This window comes from Apodemus sylvaticus, chromosome 22 (genome assembly GCF_947179515.1).
Source record: "Apodemus sylvaticus chromosome 22, mApoSyl1.1, whole genome shotgun sequence".
NCBI classification, from domain to species: Eukaryota; Metazoa; Chordata; class Mammalia; order Rodentia; family Muridae; genus Apodemus; species Apodemus sylvaticus.
In genome coordinates this window covers 34108871-34121878 of record NC_067493.1, presented here as the reverse complement: position 1 = coordinate 34121878, position 13008 = coordinate 34108871, and the positions used below count along the sequence as shown (strand labels likewise).

The following is a 13008-nucleotide window of genomic DNA, read 5'->3' as shown; positions in this document are numbered from 1 at the left end:
GGCAGTTCCTCAGAAAACTAGGCACGTCACTTCCAAAAGATCCTGCTATACCACTCCTGGGCATATACCCAGAGGATTCCCCAGCATGTAATAAGAATACATGCTCCACTATGTTCATAGCAGCCCTATTTATAATAGCCAGAAGCTGGAAAGAACCCAGGTATCCCTCAACAGAAGAATGGATGCAAAAAATGTGGTATATTTACACAATGGAGTACTATTCAGCCATTAGAAACAATGAATTCATGAAATTCTTAGGTAAATGGATGGAGCTGGAGAACATCATACTAAGTGAGGTAACCCTGACTCAAAAGATGAATCATGGTATGCACTCACTAATAAGTGGATATTAGCCTGGAAAACTGGAATACCCAAGACATAATCCATACATCAAATGAGGTATAAGAAGAAAGGAGGAGTGGCCTGGTTCTGGAAAGACTCAGTGTAGCAATATAGGGCAAAACCAGAACAGGGAAGTGGGAAGGGGTGGGTGGGAGAACGGGGAGGCAAGGGGGCTTATGTGACTTTCAGGGAGTGGGGGACCAGAAAAGGGGAAATATTTGAAATGTAAATAAAAAAAATATCGAATAAAAAAAAAGAAATATTAAAAAAAAAAAAAAAAGGAATTAAATCCAGGTCCATTGGAAGAGCTGCCACTGCTTTAACTCTGAGCTGTCTCTCTAGCCCCTGGATACACTTTATTCTCAGGTAGCAATAACATCCTTCCCTTTAAATTCACCTCAGTGCTTACCTTATAGCTGCTTCTACAGGCAATCACTACTCAATGTCTGCAGCCAAATCATTGCCTTCTCTACCCTCTACCCATGCGTCGTTTCCCTGCCATTTATTTGGACATGGTTCCCCTGTGTCAGTTCAGCCAAACCAGCACCTTGAAGGCACCTAATATTTTCCCAGTTAACTGTTGTTGCTTCTTTTTTTTTTTTTTCCTACTATTTTATTGTCCAGAACCATTCTTTTGGTTTTGGTTTTGGATTTTTGAGACAGGGTTTCTCTATATAGCCCATCTGTCGGGAAACTCACTTTGTAGACCAGGCCTGTCTTTGCTTCTTACATTGACATTTGAGATTGTGAAAGGGCATCCTTACAGGTACTAGGCTGTCTCTTGTAAAGGGCAGAGCTGTTTGATTCCAACCACACCTTAACATCCTTGGTTAGTTCTCCCTCTATCTCCATTTCCATGTCCTCTTGTAGGGACACGCGGGCGGCGTGCTGCTCTGAAGTAGTGTTTGGACCAGCTGCTCTGAGCTGGGATTAGTCAGTTTGTTGTGTGGTCATCTGCAAGCTGTCTCAGCTCCTGGAAGAGAGCCATCAAGGTGTGCAGTAGCACCTGCCGCCTCTCAGTCCTCACACACCCCAGTCGGGCAGCTTTGGTGTCAAACATGTTACCTTATCTGGCTTTTGTGAGACAAAAGTTATAGTGGTTTGTGCTGTTTGTGAGAGGAAGTAGAGGTTGTGTTTTGTTCTTGGCCCCTTTCCTCCATGGTGTCCCTTCAGCCCTTTTAGACTGAGCACAGGGAGCATACTGCAGAAGCACCGTAGAGCTGAGCTCTGGTCTGTCTCTCCCTGCTGTCTGCTCCGTCTGCTCCATGAAGAGAAGTGCTGTGAGACCCTCTGGCGCGCAAGCTCTCCTTAAGCTGTCCTGGGCGAAACTAAAACCGCGTCTCTGCTTGCCTTTTCCTTCCCATAGGAATTACACTGAAGAGTCTACCTCTGAGGACAGTGAGGATGAAGAGAGCGCTGAGGAGGAGGAGGAAGAGGAGCAGGAGGAGGAGGAGGAAGAGGATTATGAAGTGGCTGGTTTGCGGTGTAAGTGTCCGGTGTGGCAAGCCTGGCTGGCAGGAGAAAGTCGGCCTTGCTTTTCATTCTGCTGCCTTTTCCTTCTCTCCGGGCTGTGGGTAAATTGGCTTTCAAAGTGGGCTGGGGTAGAGGTGACCAATGTTCACTCTCCAGGGCCCACGCTGGGCAGCTCACAACTGCCTGCAGCTCCAGTTCTAGGGATCTAGGACCCTTATCTAGACCCCGGCACCTTCATTTATGTGCACACATGTACATGTGCATGCTGGTTCACACAGAAACACAATTAAAAGTAAAGTTATTTTTAAGCTGTCGGGGAGAAGGTGGAGTGATTCTTAGAGCATCAGCGCACAGCAGAGCTTTTGCTGTAAGATTTAGCGGGATTCAAGCATGTTTATGACAAGGTTTCAGGTCTAGCCCCATCCATGCATAGTGACAGTGGCCAGAGAAGTCTTTGTCCTATGGTCCAGGGCTGGTTTCAGCGCCTTCTGCTTCTTTCATCACATGTTGATTAATGCTCCCTAGAGTGTGCACATCTATCTCCAGCTCTCCGTGTTTGGACAGGAAGGCTGGTTTTCCTGTGGTTCTGTCTTGGGAATGCTGAGAACGAGGTTGTCCTTGGTGAAGTCCTGGCCCCAGCCATCCTTTCCATGGTATCCTCTTCGTAGGCCAGTAGAAAAGAGAGCACAGATCTCGCTCTCTGAAGCATATCCACGCTGTGAGAAGACAGCGGGTGTTTGGTGTGGCCATTTCCTACTATGGCGGGGCATCCCGTGTGTTCTAGCCTCTGGGCCCCGCCCTAATTCACCTTCCTCCCTCACACTGCACAGCAAGTAAATGATCATCTTTCTCACCCCAGGCTCTGATTTGAGACAGGAACTCACTGTGTATCTATGACTTTCCTGGAACTTGCAGTGTAGGTCGGGCTGGCCTCAGATTTCACAGATAGCTGCCTGTCTAGGTCTTCTAAATGCTCTGATTAACGTTATATTTCCAAAGCTGCCCTGGAGTACCTCCCCACTGGTGGGATTGCAGGTACATGCCACCACACTAACTGTTGGTTCACTGCTCGTGACTTCAGAGGTGCAGGGCCAGTCTGTGCCATGATCTGCCGTAAGGATACACAGTCCGCAGACAGCTGGGTGCAGCAGCTTCTGACAGTGTTTATTCTCACCTCTGCTCCACTGAGGAATTGTTCTCTCTCACCGGGCTCCTAGGGTCATCACCCAAGAATCTAGGGAATATTTGCTACTCCAGAGACCTTGGTGCCTTCAGCCTTTCTGGCCGCCACTGTTGGTTCCCTTGCGCAGTTTCAGGCCTAGGGCCTGAGCCTCTGCTTCTTCCTCATGAACCTTGTCTAGAGCTGGAAGCCTTAAAATAGCCACCGAAGGGTTAGCATGGTCCAGAAATAGAGTGGCTCTCCGCATGGCTGCTTCTCTGATCACATTCTCTGCCCAAATGTCATCTCCCCCCACTCAGGGTATTAGTGAGGAAAGGTCGTGGAAAATGGTTTAGTGGAGAAGAAGCTTTGAGCTAATCCTTGCAGAGAATGTTCCCAAGGGCATCCCAAGGAATGTCGGTCCTGAGCACCTGTCGCTAACCAGTGACATGAGTAATCTACATGCCTTCAAGTTTATTCTCTTCAGAGATTCCAGGCAGGGCTCTTAGGGAAGAGTCCTCACCTACCATCTTGGTTTTCAGAAACATGAGAAAGCGGGTCCTGACTTGGATTTGCAGAATGTTGTGAGCCATTGTGTGAGTGAGCTTTCCCCTGAAAACACTGGGTAAAGGGCATAGGGTAACTGGAAATTATGAGGCAATGTCACACGAAAGTGTGTGCATTCTCTTGGGCTGAGTCCGGGCTGCAGGAGAGCCACACTGCCGTGTTGGCAAGCATGTTTCCTACTGAGGTACTTGCCAGTTGACTCCTGCAGAGACCTTGTCCTGAGTATAACTGAACCAGATGGAGACAGGGAAGAAGTGCCGGGACTTGGCCGAGTGCAGCCCCTAGAGTCACTGCCTGCCTGCTCTGGAGGCATGACCCCTCCCCTGCCATACACACACCATGTCCCTTCACCCCCCCCCCCCATCCCCGTTACTGTGCTCTGAGCCCATGTTTCATTTCAGTGAGACCTCGGAAGACCATTCGAGGCAAGCAGGCTGTCATCCCTGCAGCAAGGCCAGGCCGACCCCGGGGGAAGAAGTCACATCCTGCCAGGTCACGGCCAAAGGATGACCCAGAGGTCGACGACCTGGTAAGAGTTACTTAGCCTCCTAGTCCTCGGTCCTTTATGCACTAGTCCACAATGGGGAATTCACAAGGCAACAGGTGGAGCCACCCCTCCCCTCCCCGGGTCGGGGGCTGGGGCAGCAGATGGACGGGCTCTGGACAGACTAGGCAGCAGGCCCTCTAGGAGCAGCTATGCCCGGCATCCTGCCTAGCCTGCAGACAGTCTCCCCTAGTTAGCAGCCTGCATCTTGTTAGGGACTTTAAAATAGTATCCATGTGTCTCTGGTGGGCCCAGAGGGGTGGGCCTCTCTGTGGGAATGCCAGCAATGCCAGAGCCACTGACTGCTGCTTTAGCCACAGTTGTCATTAGGACATTGCCCTGCTCCTCTGCTGGCGGCGTCACTTCAGTAGTTTAGGTGTGGCTTGGGCTTGAACAGAAGGAAGCTCTCTGGACCTGGCTTGTTTTATGGTTTGGTGTGGGCCATTAGGGAGCGATCAGTCTTTAAAGTTACCAGTGCCTTGTATCAGGTTCCTACCACTGGGGTTCCACCAGCTGTGGCTCCTGGAAGGGTGCCCCACCCCTTACCTCCTCCTGCAGCCGGCTAGGACTGGCGCTACACTCGTGCTTTTCTTTTAAACATACATATGTGTTCTGCAAGGCTGGGGTCAGCGGCTGCTCTCTGCCACTGCTTGTTTATGTCCATAATCCTAGATCCCTCAGTCAGCCCTCCAGCCACCCCTCTGTCTGTTCTGTCGGGAGCACCTGCTGCTTCCCCTCTGCTGCTCTAACCACTCTCCAGCTTGGGAACACCACCTGCCTTGCATATCACCCACTTGTGATGCCCTGCAATGAACTGTCTGCCTTTGTGTTTTAACAGATTTTTGTTGTTGTTTTTAGTGTGTGCATGTGCATCTGTGTGTGTGTATTGTCTACTCCACTACTTTTAAGTCCCATAATGACTGGCACTCTTCTTCCTCTGGTACTAGGTACTTCAGACCAAGCGCAGCTCGAGGAGGCAGAGTCTGGAGCTACAAAAGTGTGAGGAGATCCTTCACAAACTGGTGAAGTACCGCTTCAGCTGGCCCTTCCGGTGAGTGCCCAGCCTCGGCTACTCTGGTCCATTCTTTTTGAGACAAGACTTTGCAAGGGAATGGGGAGCCACGCCCTAGGAGGGGAGCACAGCCCCTAGAAGGGGAGCACACCTGTCTCCTGTCTCGGCTTGATCCACGGCCACAAGCACCCTGGCCTAGTGCTTCTCTGGCCTGGGCGCATTTCCCAGCTGGTGTTTCCCACAGGGAGCCTGTGACCAGAGACGAGGCTGAGGACTACTACGATGTGATCGAGCACCCCATGGACTTCCAGACCATACAGAGCAGATGCTCGTGCGGGAACTACCGCTCGGTGCAGGAGTTCCTCACTGACGTGAAGCAAGTGTTTGCCAACGCTGAGCTCTACAACTGCCGCGGCAGCCACGTGCTGAGCTGCATGGAGAAGACAGAGCAGTGTCTGCTGGCTCTGCTGCAGAAGCATCTCCCTGGGCACCCCTATGTTCGCAGGAAACGCAGGAAGTTTCCTGACAGGCTCGCTGACGAGGAAGGGGACAGTGATGCAGAGTCTGTTGGACAGTCCAGGGGACGGAGACAGAAGAAGTAAAGAGGCAGGCCCTAGTGAGGGGACGAGCAGGGCAGGAGGGGACCTGCCAGGGTGTGGGGGAGGCTAAAGGAGAGGTGGCTGCAGCATCCAGAAAGGCCTGTCACTCCAAGCTTGGTCTTTTTCTGCCCCTCCCCATGGGGCCTTTTTCAAGCAAAGCCAAGCTTTCGGGGAGCTTCATGCTAGCCCAGAAAAGCTGGCAGCAGAGTGGCCTCCCCGAGTTCTGAGGGTCGGAGAAGCCTAGGTGTGTGCGGCTTCTGCGAGCTCTGCCCTGCTGTCCTCCTCCTCCTCCCCGCCCCCTCCTCATTACAGCAGTGCCAAGCCCCTGGTCTCAGGGTGCTGTGCCCACACTAGGAAGGAGCGTCACCTGGCCACGCTGGGTGAGGTGTGGATCTTTGAATTTATATTTCTACACAGTCCTATTTCTTTACGTCCGCACTGTCTCTTCCTCCTCCTCCCTCTCAGGTGACAGTATCAGCGAGTGCCATACAGAATTCTTTGTTCACCAGCATCTTGGAACAGTGTGGGCTTGGAGTTGATGGTGGCAGAGTAGAGGGACATTTTCTGGAGCTGTTACTGAGGACTCTCCATCGTGCATCCCTTCCCCGCCCTCACCCAGCTCACCGCTTCATTCAAAACAAAGCAAACAAGGCACTTCCATAGACTGGAGTCCTGCTTCCAATCATGCTATGACCTGGGCTTTAATGGCTCTGGCCAGAAGGGTGTTGGAGCCCAGCCCACCCACAAACCAGACAAGCCCTTAGGGAGCCGGAAAAAGAGCAGGAAGAAGTTAAAATGTTTAATTTTTTAAATTGACTTTTGTAGTTATTAAAGTTGCTTGTTTCCGCAGTGATATTGTATAAAGATTATCTTGTAAAATACTTGTCATCTTGCTTTGGCACATGTACAGTACAGTTTCTATGATATGTGTTCGCTTTCCTACCCTCGAAGAGGCCAGCAGGCAGCAGATCTGGGGTTGGAGCCCCTCCCTGCCCTGGCGCTGCTCCTTCCGAGGGCTCCTCATAGCAGAGTGGTCAGTGATTGGTGTCAGCATCTGGACAGGGTGGGGAGGGCCAGCTCTGCCCTTCGTAGCCAGTCTAGCCTCATGTTGTATTTAGGCAAAAGTTTGTAGTCTGTGTTCCCTTTTATGACAGATTTTGATAAAAGTACAAGACAGGGTTTTATTTTCTTTTCCATTGATTTTGAATTTGGGAAGTGTGAGTCCCTCAGCCCTTCTTGTTTAAAGCCTTCTTGTTTAAAGGAAAGAAGCCCACCAGTCTGGGAGCTCACCGTTCCCAGGGCCGAGGGAGGGAAGCCTCGCTGTGGCTCAGGGTCTGGCCCAGTCCATGGCTGAGGAGGGCTCCCTGTCCGTTCCCTCCTACAGGCTTGGTTGAGGTTAGCACTAACACTCACACCCATGGTCCCTGGCACCGCTGCCGCCCTGCTTCCTGCCCTAGATGTTGGGATTTTAGCTAGAAAGAAGGTGTTCCCACTGCAGTGACATCTACCTGCATAGTGGATTTTTAAATTGTCTTAAAGGAGGAAGGGCCACGGTAAAGGGTAGACTTGTAATAAATTGGAATTTCAAATAAACATTATGTACTTGTGTTTATAAAGAGACAACTCTGATGGCTCCTTTCCTCTCTTGGGGCAGTGGTGGGCAGTGCGACCCTGGGAGCTGGATATTTCAAGCACGAACAATAAAGTGAGTTATACGGCACCTGCCTAGAGCGTACACCTTACCCCGTGAGAGGCTATAGCCTGTTCCAGACACATCCCAGCTAGAAAACAGAGCAGGACCTCGGCACCTGAAGCCTTTGCCGGCATGGCCTGTCTGCCCTCCTGAGTTCTGACCACTGACTAGTCCTGAGGCACGCCCTTCACTGCTAATCTCCGCTTCCCTCCTAGTGTCTCTCAAGCTAACATCAGTCTTGCTTCTGTTGCACAGCCAAGTACTGATCCCTCCCTTACCTATTGGCTGACAAGGGAAGGGTGCGCTGGTTGCACCTCCGCCTTCCCCCAACCGTTATCTGGTTGTCATAGTCCTACTAAAGGCCATTGAGCAAAGCCTGTGTGCCTACTACCTTCCCGCTCCCGATGTGGGCTGTGAAAGCTTTCTCATGCAAGAGAATTGTTGCGTGAGATAGAAGGTTGCTTGGCTTTGTGGGTCACACACAGGATGAATAAATAAATGCTCCTTACAAAGAAGAGAACCAGAGTATTCTCTGTATAAAGAACTTGTAGGGGAGCCTGAGGGTATGGCTCCGTGGTAGACCATCTGTCTCAGGCTTCCGGCCTTGGGGTCCATCCCCAGAGAAGCAAAAGCACTGTTCTGTGCACCAAGTATTTATCTAGTCCATGGCATGGGTCAGTTACAATCGCATGATATTCCCAGAGATAACTGCATGTAATAGAGGTGTTTTGTGTTTCCTTCCTCTGTTTTCTACAAGATAACGAAAGACATCAAGTGACACCTAGAGTTTGACAAAACTATTTTTAAAAACTTTCTTAGCTGCCCGGCAGTGGTGGCGCACACCTTTAATCCCAGCACTCAGGGAGGCAGAGGCAGGTGAATTTCTGAGTTCGAGGCCAGCCTGGTCTACAGTGAGTTCCAGGACAGCCAGAGCTATATAGAGAGACCCTGTCTCAAAACACAAAAATAAGAACTTTGAGGGGCTGCACTCACAAATACTGGTTATGTGTAGAATACAACCACTGATCACCACCTTTGCCTGTAGCTGGGAAGATGGGACAGTAGGCAGGAGCGTATGCTGTGGAAACAGAAGGACCTGAGGTGAAGTCCCCAGCATCACAGAAAACGCTGGGTGTAGAGCAGCGGGCTGAAAAAGACACCTGCCATTCTTTCCGGCCCACGTGTCCATATATGCACGCGCTCTCGCTCACACACACACACAGAAACAACTTGTACCTCCCTGGCATCAACAGCCTAGATACAATTTCGGCTGATACAGACCTCCAGGACGATCACACATTCCTCATCGGGGACAGGGATGAGACAAGTCCCAGTAGCCTGCGCTTCCCTTGTACACAGGTATACACGTGTGCAAGTGCCCCAGCACAGCAGTGCACATCCCTACGGTCCTGCTACTCCCAAGCTGTTGTCAGTGCCCCAAGGTCTGGAGTTTGGGGTGGGTGAGAAGGGACACAATTGTCAATGAACTCAACTGCTCCCAGCCTCCCAGACTGTGCTACCAAGACACGTGCATAGTCCTACCATCTTTCCCTCCATCCCAAAATACAGCAAAAGCTTGGGGCTCCTACTGCCGAATGTTCCTTTTTGTTGTTGTTAGTGAAGGCTTTTATTGCTGATGTTAATGCTGTTTTTGTTTTTTTAAGACCAGGCTTCTGACTTGCTGAGCAATTCTTTAAAAAATATTTTTACATCAGTTTACTGGGGCTCAGGGATTTGTGAGAGAGTTGGTTCTCTTAGCTAGTGGGTTCAAAGGACTGAACTCAAATTAGACTCCATAGTAAGCAACTTTACCTGCTGAGCCGTCTGGCCTACCCACTCCCTTTTTATTTTTATTTTATTTTATTTTTTTGTCCAAAGAATCTCGGGTAGCCAGGGGATACCCGATCTTAAGTTCCTGATCTCCCTGTTTTTACCTCCCAAGTATCTGAATTACAAGCATGCTCCACCACGCCTCTTTTAAGCCATGCTGGAGACAGAACCCAGGGCTTCATGCGTGCTAGGCAAAGACTCTGCCAATTAGCTTGGGTCCCAGGGCAGCAACCTTCATAGATAATGACGGCCGTCCTCCAGACTAGGAAGAAAGGATGAATTGGAAACAGTCTAACTCCCCCCCTTTCTCTGTAAAAAGCATCTTATTACATTTATTTATTTGTATAGTAGGAGTTGTGGCACAGAGTGCAGGTGGAGGTCAAAATGATAATCTGTGAGTTGGTCCCCACCCCCCACGTGAGTTCTAGCGACTGAACTCAAGTCCTGTAGGTCCCCCCCCCACCCCCACAAGCACCTCTATCCACTGAGCTCTCTTGCTAGCCCTGATCTTATTTGCTAAAGCAAAGTGGGGGTGGGGGAGCTTACCTGTTTCCTAGATGCCACTGTTAGGGACTAGAAGTAGCCACGCCACGTCACAACCAGGGGGTCTTGGGTATTCACGAGGAGGCTCATGTTTCACTTCAGAAGCATGGATCTCAGTCTTGAGACAGATGAGAACACACACACACACACACAATCTAGGACTCCTATAATCCACCGATGCCCCCACAGGAACTTCCTCATTGACAGAGGAAGAACCTCAAGGCCTCTCACCCCCAAGCTCTGCTTATGAAGTTTCTCACCCTTCAGTCTTGTCTTCCTTCTTTCCAGCCCAGATAGGACACAGCAGTGCCACACGAGGGTTTATTCCAGTCACAGCTTCCAGAGAAATGCCACAATAAATTACATCATTAAATAAACTCTGCACTGGATCCTGTCTCCTTCTTGTCCTGAGACCCTCTGTGGACTTCACTAGGCCCACTCCCTGCGTGAGAAGGAAGGCCAAGGCCCTGAGCTTTCCTGGGTCCCCACCCAAGTCCGCAGCCCCCTGTGTCTCACTTGTCTGACCTTGACAGCTGGGCAGCTGTTCATCAGCTGTCTCTGAAGGGGGAGGGGAGGGCAAGGAGGGAGCCACCGGAACTCACAGCCCAGCCTATGTTCTAGAGGTGTGTGGGGTTCTCCAGAGAGGGGTCTGTCTTAGTCATGTGCAAGACCACCGTGGGGGCTTTGTAGTGGCAGTGGGTACCCCGGCCATAGCCCCCTGGGGTTCGGCAGGCCTTGGCCCGGGCCCGGCCGGCTGCCATTTTTCGGTAGCACAGGCTCTGCCAAGTCTGGAAAGTCTTGGAACTCCATACCCAGACTCCACTGGTGATGCCCACCACCAAGGACATGAAGATTTTGAGCATGAAGACAGCCACAGTGGGCACAGAGCCCCCTGGCAGCGAGCAGTCTCTCCGGCCTCCAGGCACGGTGGCAGCAGTACATGGCTGCTCTGTGGCCCGAAGACGCCAGAAGTCCATGTTGAGGCGTTCGTAAACATAGCAGACAATGACGCAGGTAGCTGGCACTGTATAAAGGATGGAAAAGACTCCGATTTTGACCATCAGCTTCTCCAGTTTCTCCGTATTGGTGCCGCCTGTCTTCATGATTTTGCGGATATGGAAGAGAGCCACGAAACCAGTCAGGAGGAAACTGGTGCCCAGTACCAGGTAGCAAGAGAGGGGTACCAACACGAAGCCAGTGAGGGCTGCGGGGTCCATGCTGGCTACATAGCAGAGCCCAGTCAGTTCATCCCCAGCCACCTTGCGCAGAGTCAGGACCACGATAGTCTTGAGCGCTGGCAGGCCCCAGGCTGCCAAGTGGAAATAGCTGCCATGGGCCTCGATTGCCTCGTGACCCCATTTCTTGCCTGCAGCCAGGAACCAGGTGAGAGTCAAAACCACCCACCAAAGTGAGCTGGCCATCCCGAAATAATAGAGCAACAGGAAGACCAGAGTGCAGCCTGTGTTTTCCAGACCCTCCTGGATCACATACAGAGCCCCTGCCTCCTGGTCGCAGGCCACACTCTGGGCACCTGCCACCGCTCTGATCAGGAAGGCCAAGGAGTAGACATTGTAGCACATGGAAAGGAAGATAATCGGGCGCTCTGGGTACTGGAAGCGGTGAGGCTCCAGCAAGAAGGTGAACACGGTGAAGGCCGTGGAGAAGAAACACAACGCGGACCACACAGCCATCCAAACCAGCGCGAAGTCCTTATCGCGCCGAGACCAGAACACCTCGACGCCCGGCCCGCAGCGCGGAGCGCACGAGCGACTCTTCTCCACGTACTGGAACTTCTCGGGGTTGTCGCAGGTGCCACCGCTGCCGGGACCTGAGACTGAATCCCCCGGTGGTCTCGCGGGCCGAGGAGCTACAGGGAGCATGCCCAGGCCCTTGTGGGGTTCTGTGGGGCCTGCGGTAGCGTTCTCGGGTGCCTCCATGCAGAGCGCGTGTGGGTCATTGCGCGTGGGGAGCCGGGCACAGTCGAGCGAGTCCGGCCAGCCGAAATTGAATTGCTCCATGATGGGGGCGCAGCGCAGGCGAGCCTGCTCGCACATGGGCCGGCAGGCGGGGATGGGAGTGGAGACCTGGTCGGTGCACATTGGGGCGTAGAGCGAGCAGAGGAAGAAGCGCAGGTGGCTGTGGCAGCCGTACTGCACGAGAGGCGAGAACTCGGCCAGCTGCGCGGCCGCCTCGCCCTGAGACGTGTGGCCCAGGAGGTTGGGCATGCGGGTCAGGTTATAGCCGATGCCCCGGCACATGGGGATCTCCATCGCTTGGCACGGTGCGGGGCCACGACCGCGCTCCGGATCGAAGCGGCCGATCTCCAGCGCCGCGCCGCCCGTCGCCAGCAGCTGCCACAGCAGCAGCGCCCCGCGGAGCAGCGGTGGCACGGCCATCGCCCCGCGGCGCGGCCGCCCCGGCTCACTCGCGCCGCTCCATCCCGCGTCCCGGGATCTGCGCGCCACGTCGCGGGGCCCGCGCCATCTCTCGGCCGCCCACGTGTGTCCCGGAGCGCGCGGCGCCTTCGGAGGAACAGCCGCTACCGCCGCCGTCGCCGTCGCTGCCGCCGCCGCTGCCGCCGCCACTCCAGCCAGAGCCGGCGCGGTCTCCGCCGCCAGCCGCCTCAGCGCCGAAACCCCGAGGGCGTGGTCTGTGGGGCGACACGCCCAGGGGCGGGGCGTCCCCTCAGGACACGCCCCCGTCACGCTTTAAAGGTGCCGCGCCTCTCTGCCACGCTGGAGGCGTGTGGGCGACGTTGTAGGGCAGCTCTTCCTCCCTTCTGCTCATTTCTTTCCCTTTGCAGACTCGACAGTCCGCGGGAACACACCTCCTAACGTACTCCCTCGCAGTGTCAAGTGCGTGCTTTTCTTCCCAGGTGGGAGGGGATCATGCCAAGCTCTCCAAGCTCCAGGCAAAGGCAAAAGGACATTGTATTTTTGTTGATCTTGTTGAGTTTGAGACCGGGTCTCATATAACCCAGACTGGCCTCAAGCTCCCCTTGAATCCCTGATCCTCCTGCCACCACATGAGTTTTTTATGCCGTTCATTCTAGGGATGGAACCCAGGCTAGACAAGCAGTCTACCAACTAAGCCACTGTGCCCAGCTCTGGGATGATTTTGTTTCGTTTTCATTACGTTTATCACACACACATCCTGCCATTTGTCTGTGTGTGTGTGTGTGTGACATGCGAGCACTGGTATGCACACACACACACACACACACACAAGGACAACCTGGGGAGTCAG

At 52.9% G+C, this 13008-nt stretch overlaps 2 protein-coding genes across 3 annotated transcripts in view; one reads left to right on the top strand and one right to left on the bottom strand.

The window, feature by feature from the left end:
• Baz1b (bromodomain adjacent to zinc finger domain 1B) overlaps nt 1-5996 on the top strand; it is a 57454-nt gene extending 51458 nt beyond the window's left edge. For both annotated transcript variants that reach the window (XM_052168756.1, XM_052168755.1), the window contains 4 exons: nt 1709-1827; nt 3943-4070; nt 5033-5136; nt 5342-5996. In XM_052168756.1, the coding sequence (XP_052024716.1) occupies nt 1709-1827; nt 3943-4070; nt 5033-5136; nt 5342-5699 (709 nt within the window). In that variant the 3' untranslated portion in view covers nt 5700-5996. The remainder of the gene's footprint in view (nt 1-1708; nt 1828-3942; nt 4071-5032; nt 5137-5341) is intronic.
• A 3906-nt stretch (nt 5997-9902) lies between these two features.
• On the bottom strand, nt 9903-12378 carry Fzd9 (frizzled class receptor 9). The gene has a single exon (XM_052167902.1). It carries the CDS (start codon nt 12156-12158, stop codon nt 10380-10382), a length of 1779 nt encoding a protein of 592 aa, XP_052023862.1. The 5' UTR covers nt 12159-12378; the 3' UTR covers nt 9903-10379.
• Nucleotides 12379-13008: the final 630 nt, after the last annotated feature.

Coding starts and splice junctions, on each gene's coding strand:
- Fzd9 (XM_052167902.1), bottom strand. CDS start 12,158: ATGGCCGTGCCACCGCTGCTCCGCGGGGCGCTGCTGCTGTGGCAGCTG.